The sequence below is a fragment of the Electrophorus electricus genome, chromosome 4, assembly GCF_041902795.1.
Source record: "Electrophorus electricus isolate QZ-2024a chromosome 4, ASM4190279v1, whole genome shotgun sequence".
NCBI classification, from domain to species: domain Eukaryota; kingdom Metazoa; phylum Chordata; class Actinopteri; order Gymnotiformes; family Gymnotidae; genus Electrophorus; species Electrophorus electricus.
Genome location: NC_137500.1, coordinates 15558325 through 15573738, shown reverse-complemented (window position 1 = coordinate 15573738; position 15414 = coordinate 15558325). Strand labels below are relative to the sequence as shown.

The following is a 15414-nucleotide window of genomic DNA, read 5'->3' as shown; positions in this document are numbered from 1 at the left end:
GTGGTAGAGAACTAACATGAGAACATGCTGCGTAAGAGTGCGATTTCTTAATTGGTTTATTGCGATTATTGACCACAAGGTGGCAGAAGTCACTCAGTTGATTATTTATACAATATATTGACATGCAGTGCGGCCACCTTTTGCGCTGCATTACATTTTTAAGGAGCCAAATTAATTTAGTTGCACAAATCCTTTTCTCTTGAATTGCTTTTATATTTTATAGCAGTGTATGTTGATGTTAATGGTTTGGTCTTGTGAACTGCTATTTTCAACAATTTGAAATTAATGTAGGAACATTTTCTCTTGCAAAAACAAATAAAATGTTAACCTTTGAATAAAGGTTGCTTGGGTTAAAATGGCTTTGCAAAACACTAACTCAACTCCAAAATGTATAGTTGCCTGATTATTTAAAAAAAAAAAAATCCATGACAGTTTTGAGTCTTTAGCAGAGATATATGTAGCCTATCTAGTTTTTGCTGTTCCTAGTTTAATCTGAAACCAATAATAATAGCACTAGTGAGATGAAAGAGAAAAAATTACAAATATTGTATTTAAAATGTTAGACAAATTGTGTGATTTAACGATTTACGCGTGATAGGCGCAGGACTAGCACTGATTTACAGGTAGAATCTATGACATATAGCTACTTTTTAGTAAAAAATTCGTCCTTTTCCATGATACTCTATCCAAATATTTTATTGTCCTTTGAAAGGCAGTTTTATTTTAGCAGTTACAAGAACTTTGCAACCAGGCTATATATGATCGCGATGGGTCACGGTTGTGTTCAGGTTAAATCTCATTTGCCATCAGTAGTTAGTTAAGCAGTCGCATCACTATCTGATTACATTTTCCCGGTTTTGCCGGACTGATCGTTATTTTCGTTCTGTAGTTTTCATACGAAATTACGTAAAACGCGCGTCAACAAAAAAGCACTTGTGCTGAGGTTAATTCCGAGCTGACGGTACTATCCATGATTGCACTTGCTTTTTAAAATTATTTTATTTCACCTCACAAAAATCTACCAGTTTGCCTTACAGGGTTTGCAAATGAGCCAGCGCTATTACGGCATCATTGCTAACCGAATGTACAGCAATGCACAAACTTTCTTTTATTAAGGCAGCACATATATACGCGCTAGGAATCTACCATAAACACTGAGGCTGCACTACAGTTGTCAGATGAGGTTCCCTAAAGAGTGCCTTGGCGATCATACTCGGGTCGTAGATGGATGTTGTTCTAAGCCGAATCACCAATCATTCCGTGAAAAACTAGTCCCGTTGGAATGCGTTTCCCTGTTTTCAAACAAGTGTGGTCGATGTCCGAATTTCGCCCATTTTGAGACACCGGAGCGTCGCTTTCTGTATCGCTAAATGATTATGATCCACCCCCTCGTTTTTAATTTGAAGAATCTATTCGCCTTGGGAGAAGGCATGTAATCGACTACAACAATAGCCGGCAGTCGAGTGTTTCCAGAGAAAGACACGAACGTAATGGGGGGAAAGGGGGGAGGGTTGGCGTTTTTTCCTCCTGGCGGAAGGAGACGGCGCGAGACGCGTGTCGCTGCGCTCGGGCAGCAGAATTTGGAATCGTAGCGCCACTTATCGCAGGAAGGAAAGAATGGAGCGGAGAACAATCCTGGTTACATTATAACTATAAAGGAATCTGTTACTGGACCAGTAAATATATTCCGCGCTAGGAACAAAACACAGCGATGCAAGCCCTGCGCTAAATAAGAGCGGCAGAGGCAAGAAAACGGAGGAAGATGGGCGCCGTGCTACGGAGTCTCTTTTTGTGTAGTTTTTGTTTGCAAATACGGGGTAAGTTGTAATTGATCTGTTTTCATTTTACGGAGTTAGGAAACATGTTTTACTGCCCGATAGCTTGCAGCTGATAGAAATCACGGTATTTTTTAGCTAGCTATCTTAGAACATTCTGGTTAGCTTCATGGGAAGTATTCCTGTACTATTCCCCTTGCGAAAGCCCAATCCAGCTAGCAGCAAACGCATAAGCAACTTCTAGCTTCAGCGGTTTGGTCAATGCATGCGTGTATTGCTAGCCAAGGCTGCGCTTTGCTTTTTGTTTCTTTGTTGTGCCACTAAATTGCAAATAATTGTCACTTGAATAATACAGTTTTCAACATGTTGTACTGTATTTCCATAAGACAGTAAAGAGCTTCCTGTCACTTTATCTGTCCCAGGCTTGGATTCCTCGTTAGCTGCTCTGGCTGTATTGTCTGGCTGTGATTTAGCTCGCTAAGCTAACTAGCTGTCGGGCTAACGACGTTGGCTCGATACTTAGCCAGCCAGTTTTAGTCTAAAGTAAGGGCTATTCTCCTCGGTTCTTACGTTTTGCTAGAAAATTTGCAAAAAAGTTTGTCAATGCCCTGTACGTTTTTGCCTATAGTTTATTGTACTGAGTTGAAATCGGAGGTGGTGTTTGCTAACGGTAGCTGAGCAGTTAAACTTCGAGGGAAGCTACTCAAATACCTGCATTTGTTTGTGGTTAAAGGATGGCGTGGCTTTCCAAAACTTGTCAGCCTCTTTGTATTCAGAGTAACAAAATATGTACGAGATTTACATAGCTAGTTTAGCTATCCTAGACAGGTATCTGTTTATCGGCCATTGACGTGCCATTCGTGATTAATCCCTTTTTGTTTTGATTGTTACAAGAAATGATTTAGTTACTTTGTGATTAGCTATTTTCGGTTACTCACCCGTACTCTTCCAAAAGTAGCAGTAGTTAAACAAAGTTGTGTTTTATTATAGTTATTTCCCTTATAGTCACAGTTATTCCTGTTCCTTGGCAACGATTTGTAAATGTTTTAATTATAAATATAATGGACATCTTTTACCTTGTAGTACGTACGTCTGCGGTTTTCCTGTTCAATGCACTAAGGTTAGAAACAGACCTAGCTATAAATATGACTGTCGAATTTTAGGAATTTGGCGAGGAGCAGAGGCCAGGAGTAACAATGACGAATGTCATTTTGCAGTTACTGTTTGCAACCAATTTGGGGTTGTATTTTTTAGGAACTTTTTAATGTAAAAGTCCTGTTCTGTGCACCCTTAACGGTTTTTTCTGTTCTCATTTTATATGAATAAATGGTACCCAGATGCCTGCTTTTAGAAACGCACTGGGTCCTCACGCAACTACGCCTGGAGTTCTGAAAAAGAAAATAGCAGCAGAGGCCAAGCTGCTGTCATGTGAACATCTGACTGCCAGAACCCTACAAAAAGTTTACAAATGTGCTAAGAGAGGCTTCAGAAAAAGTTGATATTATCAAAGGCCAAATATTAAGTGTCCAAAAAATGCAGTATTCTCTGCATTTATACTTGGCAGAGTGAGTGAAGAGTGTTGGATGGACTTCAGTGAGCTGTCCCGGTGTTCTGCAAGTTTATAAATATTTGGAAAAGGAAATTCCCCATGTTAAATAAACAGCCAGCCAGGCAGTCGGAGGCTAGGAGTTTGAGGTTGCCCTCGAAAGCGATACACTGGCGTGCAGTGGTCGATGTGTCAAATTGGGGTTTGAGTTGGTGCCAAAGCCCTGCAGAGGTAAGAGGCGCAACGTTGAGGAAGTTCTGAGGTCAGTGTGCTTTAGTGCTGAAGCCCTGGTAACGGTCATATAAATAAAGCTAAACTTTTCTTCAGTGTTTTCAGAGCTGAGGAAAAGTCAATAAATTAGTGGTGAGCTCAGCCAATAATGGCTTTTGGCTGGAATAATTTAGTCTGGAGTCTCTGTGGGATACTTCTCATTTGGTGACCGAGAAATGGATCTTCAGAAAAGTGGTGCTGGCCCTCAAAGAAGACCCCCATCTCTTCTGTTTATGGTTGTTTCGCTGGGCAGTTGTGCTCGGTGGCCGTGTTGGTTGATTTGCATTGTGTGCGTAAACTTGGAAATATGTTGGCACTCGGGTTTTGTGTGAGTGGGGAATGACTTCAGAACTGTTGATTAGATGGATGCCAAATTAATGGAATAACCATTTGGCCAAGATCTACTTTTTAAACTTCCCTCCAAGAACCTTGTTTCTTGGTATGGTCCATTTGACTAACTGGTCACATTTCTTTTTTTGTGGGGTGATTGTTTCTTTCACATTGTAAGCATTTTTCTGTTCATTTATGGTACTGGTAATGTCTGCCTTGTTTTCACATTGTGTTTGATTTTGGCCAATGTTGACCCCATATTTTGTTAATTGTTGAGACAGGCGTGCACTAATAGGGTATCATGGATGATGGTGGATTTTTGTGTTATTTGGAATGTTACTGTAGTGATGTTGTAGCATGTGTTTATAAAGCGTTTGTGTGTGGTCACTCACATTCACCCTTCCTTCTCCTCCTTCCTCCCACCTGCATAGCTGTGCCGCTCCTCTTGTACGCAAACCGACGGGACCTGAGGCTGGTTGACGCGGCGCATGGGCGCAGCGGCAACGCCACAGTAGTGGTGAGCGGACTGGAGGACGCTGCCGCTGTGGACTTCGTGTATGCACGCAGCCTGATCTACTGGAGTGACGTGAGTGAGGAGGCCATCAAGCGTGCCACCTTTGATGGCTCGGGTCCTGGTGGCACCCATGGCACTGTTGTGTCGGGCCTTGCCTCGCCCGATGGGCTAGCCTGTGACTGGCTGGGTGACAAGCTCTACTGGACTGACTCAGAGACTAACCGTATCGAAGTGGCTGAACTGGACGGGTCCTCTCGGAAGGTGCTGTTCTGGCAGGACCTGGATCAGCCGAGGGCGATCGCGCTGGACCCAGGCAGAGGGTGAGTGCAGTGCGGTTTTCAATTTGTGCTCTTTTTGTTAGACTTTTATTTGTTTGAGATGTAGCTCAGTTTGGCTACGAGTAAAGGTAAAATCAAGGATGCTTTCAGGACTGTAAAGGCTTTAAATGACCTGTTTTCAGTGCAGTGCCTGGGATGGTCTCCAGCTTGTCTTTACACATCACTATTGTCCTGCTGACTGTGCTAGCATTTGGGGAAATCCAGCTGTAAAATTCACTAGCCTTGGCTGGATGTCAGCTCCAGACCAGCCTGAGGTCAGGAGCAGCGCTCGCATGACTGTGACGAGCAGGCCACTCTCACTCCCACAACAGGATGGAGTCCGTTCAGTGGTCAGGAGCAGACTGGGCTCCCTCGTGTGTTTTTCCCTTGCATTTCTTTTGCATGTTTTGTCTTGTTGGCCGTAGTTTATGCTTGGTGGGGCTGATGGGAGCAAATTGCTTATAGTTCAGCGTGGCTATCCGGCCTCTTGGCAGAGACGGAGCTGCTCTTAGTTTGATAGCTTCAGATGCAGATGCATGTGTCATTTCGTGTGTTGCCGCACCGTTGTGCAGCACGCGGGAAAACTGCGTACCACAACCAGCCAATGTGACACTTCCTCCAGCGGCTGGCCCTTCTCCTCACGTCTGGTGAGGGGGAGGGACAAGGGCGTCGTCCTTTTGTTGGCTCACAGAACAGCAGCCGCCGCCCAGAAGCTCACTCCTATCTCCCATAAGATCTGAGGCTCGCGCCGAGCGGGACTCCAGCCGGCCTGTCTTAGCCACCAGACAAGAACCCACACGTGCACAGGGGCGTATCTTTCTGCACTGTTTTTTGGTTGAAGTGCCCTGCTTTCACATTCGCGTCACACAGGTGTGATCTTATCCCTCAGCGAGAACAGAACGGAAATGCTCAAGGTTAAGGGCTGGCGCTTGGTGGTGGCAACACTTTGAGAGAGTGCTGCTCGTAGTTTTTCCTTTTTGCGCATATGTGCGGTCATATAGGCTTGAGAAGGGAGTGCTGGTGCTACATGCGGAACTGGAGCTGGAGCTGGGGCCCCGCGTTTCACTTTCCATTCAGGCCTTGTAGTCGAAACCCAAAAAGGAGGTCAAAGAGGTATCACTGAGTTACCCAATTCACACAAAACCGATCTCACTGTCATATGAAATTATCACCTTCAGTCATCTCTTAAGATACACAAATAGGTCTCGATGCCATCACTCGCAATGGTTCCTCATCCAAGTGTGTGATATCTGTGTGCTTCCTGCTATGACGAGAATGTTCTTAAAAGCTGTAATTTTAGTGAGCATGTGACATCACTCCTATAAAGAAAGGCCCAACCCTGAAAAACGGATCCTAGGGCATCATTTGAACACTGTGGTGGAGTATGAGAATTCTGGTGCAGTCCAGCCCTAGTGGGTGCATGTACCACCCTCCCACTGTACTTAATTTTGGTCTGACGTGTTGTTAAAATGGCACTCTACCCCACATCTGTTTTTTCCATCTACCCGCCCCCCCAATTTCTGTTTGTTTACTCATTCCACTTGTGAAATCCTCCACGAGCCCCTCCCCTAAATCCACTGCCACTTGTACTCCAGGAGATACCCCACCCCCCACCCACATTGTCTGGGTCTTTTTAAAGTGTTGGCCTCATGTGGGCCAACTTCAGCTTTTCTGCAGGGGGGGAGGCAAAAAGCAGCAAAGACAGATAGGAACAGGCAGGTAATGCTCAGAGAAAATTCAGGAGGCACTTCGGCCTATTGCGTTCCAAACCTCAGTTTTGCTTGTGGTCACAGTGCGTAAATGCACCAGCTCAACTTGTGTTTTTCTTGTGTCTGGAGATTCTGCTCTTTGATGCTTATCTGAGCTGTAGTTTCATGTTGTTATTGTTCTGCTTTGGAAATGATTTCAAGATTTTATTGTTTAGTTCAGAAGTCATTTGGCTTTTTCAAAATCATCGATTTATGTCTGTTATTGGGCCTAATACAAAGTTAATTGCAAAAATAAATCACTATTTGGTAAACAATGATTCATCTGACAGCAAGAAAAGAGTGAAGCTATACTTTAGCGATTGTCAGGGACACATTTTCAGATTTTTTTGGCTTAACGTCATGGTAGAACACCTCCCGTTGTTCTCTTTGTCATCTGAGAAGCAATGTCTGGACACTGTTTGAATTCCTGATAATGGTGTGATTCAGCTAAAGGTGCAAGATACTCTTAACTCCACTGCAATGATGCTAAGGAGTATCAGTTCACCATGTGCCAGTAGCTACATGAACCACAGCTTGGTCATGATGTAAAAGGCCAAATTCTTGTTTTACTTTAAAAAGCTTGTGTGTGTGTGTGTGTGTGTGTGTGTGTGTGTGTGTGTGTGTGTGTGTGTGTGTGTATACATGTTTTTAAGATGTAATCAAATTTGATCTTGATTGATGGATTAACTTGAGACCCACCATGGCCTGAATATATTAATACACTAACTGTCATTGTGTCTTTTATATTTTAAGATAGCATTCAAGTGACTTTGAAGTCATGCGTTCCCCTTATTCTTTGTTCTTTTAAAACACAGCCCAGTCCATACACAGCACGCTCAGCTAAGCTGCCTTGTGCCATTCTAAAAAAAAAAAAAAAAAAAGCATTGAATTGCTGTCATTTTACTAAACCAGCACAGCTGAAACTTTTTTTTTTTTATTATTATTATTTTTTTTTTTTATTGCAGCAGTGTCTTGCTCCATGCTCGTTTCAATGCCGCAGCTGACTCTGGTGGTCATATCGAAAGGCGTCTGTTGTTCGATCACCGGGTAGCACGGCTTCGAAACTGTGTGCACCGAAGCTCTCCTTAGCCGCAGAGAGGCCGCTTGCGGGAACCAGACGAGTGCAACGTAACCCGAGTGTGGCGTTTCCCTTTTTTCCCCTCCTCGTTCTCTTTTTTCCCACCAGGGAGGACAAAAGCCTGATGGGAAACAGGACACTGTTGTGTAGCTGCCCTCTCTAACCTCCCCCAGCACACACATGCAGCACCTGACGAAACACTGCCCTGTCACTGCCTCGCAATGGCCAGGAGCCGAACGTGGCCTGGCATTAGTCCTCATCGACTACCTGAGCATGACAGATGAAAAACAAGCTGGCCAGATGACCATAGCTGGACATTAAAACAAGTTCTTTTCTCTCGGACACTGTTTTAAAAGGCTGGACCCAAACACCTGTAGTTTGGGTGTTGCAGATTACGTAACAGCCTGTAAATGTAAAATGATTATTTTTTCCATCATCATGATTAATCCATAGATAGCCTAACTAGCACTGTTCCAATCTATCTAAGTCAGCATGGTATTGTACCATATTCTAAACATACAATGAATTTTACTGCAGTAAGTTTAATTACATGGTAACTTAGACAGGCCAGGATTGGACAAGTTGGCATACGTAATTTAGATTTCCACTTTCATTCAGCTTGTTGACTTTTCTGCAGTTCATACAATGCAGTTTAAATATTTTAAAACTTCTAAACCTGAGCTTTTCACTAAAGAGTGTTGTTGCAACCCAGTGCATTAGACAGTCGCTCTGGAAAAGGTGTTTAACATTTACATTTATGGTGTTGGCAATGTCAGTGCTCTTCTGATATTCTTTGCTAACATATCACCTTTTAGCCTAAATGGAGATCACTGTCCTGTTTTTTTTTTCCCCCAACGCCAGTCTCAAACCTGTAAAAGAATATGATTCAAATCGTTTGTATTTTGGATCAATACACACCTCAGTTGTGCCGCATGTGTTACTTGGGTGGTTAGTGTGCAGATGCTCATTTTTGTGCCACTTTTTTTGCTGTGACAGGATTTGCAAAAGTTATGCAAAGGGCATGAATGCTAACGTTTTATTGTGGTATACTGTGGGTATACCACAGTATATGTAATGGCAAATCCTTTATTAATCTTGTTGAAGATAAAACATTTCCTTCCTAACTGCTGTGTTTGCCGTGTTGGTCAGTTCCTTTAATACAATTCCCATTAGGAGATTATTTCATGTGAATGAATTAATTGTTTGTTAAACATTTGCATAAAACATTTCAGAAATACTGTATTTTTAGACTCTATTTCCTGGTTTGATCTGCTTTGGTAATGTAGCCAAAAAAATACTGATTAATCATAGCACAATATGAGCAAAACCAAACTACCAGTAAAAAAAGCTCCATTTTCATTTCCTCTTGTCTTTAACATATTTCTGTAAATGCATTGTCAGGATTCTCAAAGCACATGATGGTTTATTTGTTCTTTGCTTGTTCAGTTGTAAATTTGCCATCTTCTGAGGCCAGCATTGCAAAGGCCAACACTGTGGTAACAGTTGACAAACAATATGTTGTGCAACCGCCCAAACATATATCTCGTCTTTTGGATTTGGAGAATGAGCATATCATGAGTGTTGATTCATATGTTATGTGGAAGTGAGACTCAGATCTAGGTTTTGACTAGGTTATTTGTGCGCAGCAAAGCAACCTTTCCATTGAAACGCAGAATGAGAGCTGGAAGTTTCCATTGATGAAATGAAGACCCCATGACATCGCTAGACCCCTTCTGTCTCTGCTCCCTGTCTCTGCTCTCTCATTTCCCAATCTCCTGAGAGAGAGGTGCATTTGCATCTAAATCTACAAGGATGCAGATGAAAGGCCTTCCACCATGAATCTATTCATTACTTTTATTTAAATCAAACCGCGCTTTATGTGAGTGTGTGAAAGGGAACACATTAAACACGGCCTATTATGCTCACTCGTTCTTGTTTGCCGGAAGTTGAAAATGTTGCATGATTAAGTATGTCATCTGGTTTTTGCTCCAAGCATTCCAAAGTATTTATTGTAATCTCAAGCAGTGGCGCGGTTTGTAATGACCCTGGTAATTTGTTGTAATAGAGTAGTGGCATACCTGATTGATTTTTAATTTTTCAGCTTTTCCTATCTCATTTCAACCATCATTAATCCTTCCTCAACGAAACATCATCTTTGGATTAGGAACTGAAAGAAGAGTTGGGAAATCCCTTGTAGTTTTGGACTGTGCAGACTACATGTATGTTCTGCTTTCTCTAGTTTCAATTTTTTGAGCCCTATTTGAAAGTAAAGGTTTGAACATTAGCAAACTTCCTATTGCAAAAATTGTGCATTGTGTAAACATTCCCATGTTTCGCTGTTCTTAGAATTCTCCTTAGAATTCTACACTAAAGCTGTGCAGTCATGCCTCAGAGGGAATGTATGCCACGTAGCTGTGCCAGAGCTTCTCAGACTCACCAGACAGCAATGGTCATGGAGCAAGATTTCATTTAGTATAACTGTTACGACAAAAGCTGGCATAAGTCGACTGCTTGTTTTCAATGTTTTCATTTCTGTAAAGAGTCTGGGAATATATCCTAACATGGTGTATGGTTAATGCCAAATGCTTACATAGGAAGTGGTATGATATTGATCATGAAGTTTATTTAGAGAAGTTTTACCGGAAATGGATTAAAATGTATTCATCTTTCACTCTCTGTCTGAAATGTTTTAGTGCACCTGTGTCTTTAAGCTCTCACATAATGCTACAGTGGATTGTTGACTAACATTACAGCTTGTAAACATTTATTCCACTTCCACACTAGTGATTGAAAAATGCACTGCCATATTTCCACACTGGGGAAACCATTATAACTCAGTAAGATTAGTTGTCAAGTTAGCCTCATTGGCTAAGGTCTGTGTCTGCGTCTTGGCTTCAGCCAGCAACTCCACACTGTAGCACCTTGTTTGTTTGGTTTAAACATCACACATCTACAAGTGATAATGCATGCTTACATGTTGTGAGCCTGAATCTTTTACTGGGACACACAAAATTGCAACTGTCCTGTCCTTCAGTAGTAAGCAATGCAAAAAATCCAGCATCGAACTGGTCTTTGAAGTAGTCCTCCGTGAAGTGCCAGGCACACAGTAAAGTAATTGGAACAGCAGAGCGAACAGTGGGGGGAAAAGTGAATTTCAGCCGCTTCTTTGTGGTTCTGACTTTGGCAGAGCATACAAAAGAGTTTGCCCCCTAACGCAGAACACAGCATCATCTTGTCATGGATACAAAACTACACAAACTCATCCCGGCCCTCAGTACTTGCTATGTGTTGTGTCGGGGTGTGGAAGTTTGCCGGCAGGTGGGCTAAATGGAAAGCGTTACAAGATTGCATCATTTTGTATCAAAGAAAATGGCTGAAATTCCAAGAGATGTTTCGGCATCTGAGAAAAGTGGTTTCTTTGGGACAGTTACTCACTTTTGTACTTTATTCTTTATGGTTTAGTCTTGGCCTTAATCTGGGCCTAATCTGGGAAATTTGTCTTATAAATTCTTTGTAAGAGATTTTTAAAATACTATGTCTTTGTCATGATGGCTGTCATTAGAATAACTTTTCCGAGGGAAAGAATATTCATCTCTGGGTTCTATAATCAGCAACTTTAAAAATTTCAACATAAATCATTTCAATATTCAGTGTCGATGAGTGAATCAGGTGTTCATTTCTGTAGAGCATATGCAGGTCTTTTGCAAGTGAGAAATGCATCTTTGTATTTACACTTTCAAAGAAAGGAGGAAATTGTTCAGAGGAGGAAAATGCAAACAAGACAGACATGATGGCAACAATGGCTAACTCTGAGTAAGAGATTTTCCTGGGAGATTACGATCTCTCCCGCTGTTCTGTTCACTGATTGAACAGAAACCATTTGTGTACACTCGTGCGTGGCAGCCTCCACAGAGGTGCACGGGACAAAGTCTGCCACAGATTATGCAAATAGGATTTCCACATCGCCACTGCCACGTGCAGTAAGCCATTGATTACAACTACGAATTAGCATGAATCTTCATATAAATGTAGGATAATCTCTGTATTTGCTGTGAAAGTAAGATCTTAATTAATATTGTTTAAGGGTACCACACAGTGATATTAACTTTCAGTCAACATTTAAACCAGACTGTTTGGTGTGGACATCTGTTTTTGTATGGGCCTCTGATTAAGGAACTCCATCAGCTACCATTTACCTGGACGTACATGTAATAAATACAAGTTTTACATTTGCTAAAAGTTTAGGGTTTAAGTTTTAAATTCTTCCTTGCTTCCCCATTTATACTTGGCCTGTGCAGTTGCCTTAATCAAGTGGTGTTATTTAGCAACCCAAGTGTGCTAAGTCCTAGGAATACATCACATGGCCCTGGAGGCCTGTGACAGGAGCCAATAGTCACTCTTCTTACGCCCTGCATCATGGCTTGTACTATGACGGCCACAAACAAGTAGCCATGCCACAGCAGACCGGCTAACCCGCGGGCGCACGCCCCACTATGCCCCAGCCCATCCACAGCGGGTGCGCACAGCTCAGCCGACTTCACTTTGATATCCCCACCACTAGAATAAACCTCATCACCCGAGCTACAACCCACACACTTGTGCAATACAAACGCACCTTTCCCCTTTTTTCTTTGATACAATTGTGGCCCATTTCAATGCAATCTGGTTTATTTATTTGTGAAATCACAAATGGAATGCCACCCCCACCCCCCACCACTTTTGTTTTCTAAAACACCCCTTTTGTTGGTTTGTGTTCTTGACAAAGGCCCATTGTTGTTCTGCCAGCTGTTTTTGCTCATTACTGTCTGGAGCCCTTTGCCGTTTTAGATATGAGCTTATAGTGCATTTCCTATTTTCTGCAGCTCTGATTACAGGCAGTGGAAGACTCCTTGGTGCCACGGCCACGTCGTGTGCTTCACTGGATGTTTCTCTGGTTTTTTAATGCACAGTAATGCAGAGATGTGAATGTTGCTTATATGAAATGAATACGAATGAATGAAATGACCATATTGATACCAACACCTAAAACAAATACTGACATGTGACCCAAAATCGAGCTGTCTACACATCTGCAGTGCCCGCACAGACAAACATCGCTCTGCACGTTTTGCCTTCCTTCTGTTGGGTTTTGGAGAAGCTTGGGAGGATCGACATCAAACTGGTGTCTCTGCCCCCCCCCCCCCCCCCAAGGCTCTGTTGTAAGCGTAGCAAGATGGCATGAGCGTTAACAGCAGGATAACACTTTGATTACCTCACACCCATTTTGCTTTTCCTTTAACAGTGCTTACTATAACCCCCCCCAAACCTGTTTCCATTGCTTCTTTATCCAAAGCTGGCCAGAGGGAGCCAGTGCAGGCCTTTATTTTCAGCTTCTATAGGAACGGCACACATTTCCTCAGGGTATTGGCCAAGTGGATAGCATGCACCGCATATAAAAATATAGTAAAAGAAAGTAAGTGAGAAAGTGAGAGGGAGAGCATGAATGAGAGAAGGAACTCTCCAGTAGGGAATTTTGTGTGTGTGTGTGTGGGGGGGGGCACGGGTGTGTTAATGGGTCTCCGCAGGGGTCTGGCTCACACGTGTGCCACCCGTTTGATCCGGCTCTGGTGCAGTCGACTGCAGCCTGGCCTCCCTGCATGTGATGGAGTTTACTTACCCATGCACACCACAGGGCTCTCACACACACACATACATACCCCCCCCCCCCACGCGCACACACGCGTGCACGCACTTTTCACATCCACACATGCATACTTGGAACACAAATTTCATAGCCGTAGGGTGGGTACATTGTCTCTGATGTTAAATGTAACTGACACACACATACATGCACTGAACAGGTATCTGATGTATTGCTTTTGTTCTGTCTGTTAAATCCTAGTAATATAGTTTTTCTTTGGCCTTCAGTAGGCCTGGGAAAGCAAGTCATGTAAGTAGGCACATTATGAGCAATCAGGCTGCAAGCATGCTCTGTTGCAGGAGCTCTACTGCAAAACTGCTGCGTGTCCCAGCCACACAGCAGCCTGGTGGCACAGAGGGACTGATGGGAGATCGCGGAGGGTGGGGGCAATAAGAGCTGCTACAATAAGTACAGTCTGGAGCGCATCGTTGCACCAGGTTCAGCAAAGCTGATTGATGTTTGAGGTATCAAGTACAATGCAGCTCTTGTGCTGAGGCCTGTCTCTCCATCTCTGCCTGTTTTGGCTTTGTTGGCTCGTGGGATTTTGAGTCCGGTCAGGGTGCCGCAACCCGAGGATGTTTACATGAACCATGCTGCCCATAGCAGAGGTCAGTGATGAAAGTTCACATCAGAAATGGAACAGGCACTACGCAGCAAACAGATGTTACCTTGGCAGAAACGGGTTGCTGGACTTCTTTCATTTTGTACTTGTTTAGTGTATACATGTTGACCATTTTTATTTGTATGCAGATTTTTAATTTTTCAGCTTTTCCTATCTCATTTCAACCATCATTAATCCTTCATCAACGAAACATCATCTTTGGATTAGGAACTGAAAGAAGAGTTGGGAAATCCCTTGTAGTTTTGGACTGTGCAGACTACATGTACGTTCTGCTTTCTCTAGTTTCAATTTTTTGAGCCCTATTTGAAAGTAAAGGTTTGAACATTAGCATACTTCCTATTGCAAAAATTGTGCATTGTGTAAACATTCCCATGTTTCGCTGTTCTTAGAATTCTCCTTAGAATTCTACACTAAAGCTGTGCAGTCATGCCTCAGAGGGAATGTATGCCACGTAGCTGTGCCAGAGCTTCTCAGACTCACCAGACAGCAATGGTCATGGAGCAAGATTTCATTTAGTATAACTGTTACGACAAAAGCTGGCATAAGTCGACTGCTTGTTTTCAATGTTTTCATTTCTGTAAAGAGTCTGGGAATATATCCTAACATGGTGTATGGTTAATGCCAAATGCTTACATAGGAAGTGGTATGATATTGATCATGAAGTTTATTTAGAGAAGTTTTACCGGAAATGGATTAAAATGTATTCATCTTTCACTCTCTGTCTGAAATGTTTTAGTGCACCTGTGTCTTTAAGCTCTCACATAATGCTACAGTGGATTGTTGACTAACATTACAGCTTGTAAACATTTATTCCACTTCCACACTAGTGATTGAAAAATGCACTGCCATATTTCCACACTGGGCAAACCATTATAACTCAGTAAGATTAGTTGTCAAGTTAGCCTTATTGGCTAAGGTCTGTGTCTGCGTCTTGGCTTCAGCCAGCAACTCCACACTGTAGCACCTTGTTTGTTTGGTTTAAACATCACACATCTACAAGTGATAATGCATGCTTACATGTTGTGAGCCTGAATCTTTTACTGGGACACACAAAATTGCAACTGTCCTGTCCTTCAGTAGTAAGCAATGCAAAAAATCCAGCATCGATCTGCAGTCTTTGAAGTAGTCCTCCGTGAAGTGCCAGGCACACAGTAAAGTCATTGGAACAGCAGAGCGAACAGTGGGGGGAAAAGTGAATTTCAGCCGCTTCTTTGTGGTTCTGACTTTGGCAGAGCATACAAAAGAGTTTGCCCCCTAACGCAGAACACAGCATCTTCTTGTCATGGATACAAAACTACACAAACTCATCCCGGCCCTCAGTACTTGCTATGTGTTGTGTCGGGGTGTGGAAGTTTGCCGGCAGGTGGGCTAAATGGAAAGCGTTACAAGATTGCATCATTTTGTATCAAAGAAAATGGCTGAAATTCCAAGAGATGTTTCGGCATCTGAGAAAAGTGGTTTCTTTGGGACAGTTACTCACTTTTGTACTTTATTCTTTATGGTTTAGTCTTGGCCTTAATCTGGGCCTAATCTG

General features: G+C 42.7%; 1 protein-coding gene across 1 annotated transcript in view; it reads left to right on the top strand.

The window, feature by feature from the left end:
* The first annotated feature begins 1205 nt into the window (after window positions 1-1205).
* Window positions 1206-15414, top strand: part of lrp6 (low density lipoprotein receptor-related protein 6) — a 45423-nt gene continuing 31214 nt past the window's right edge. The window contains exons 1-2 of the mRNA XM_027024261.3: window positions 1206-1817; window positions 4353-4755. Coding sequence (XP_026880062.3) covers window positions 1763-1817; window positions 4353-4755 — 458 coding nt within the window. The 5' untranslated portion in view covers window positions 1206-1762. The remainder of the gene's footprint in view (window positions 1818-4352; window positions 4756-15414) is intronic.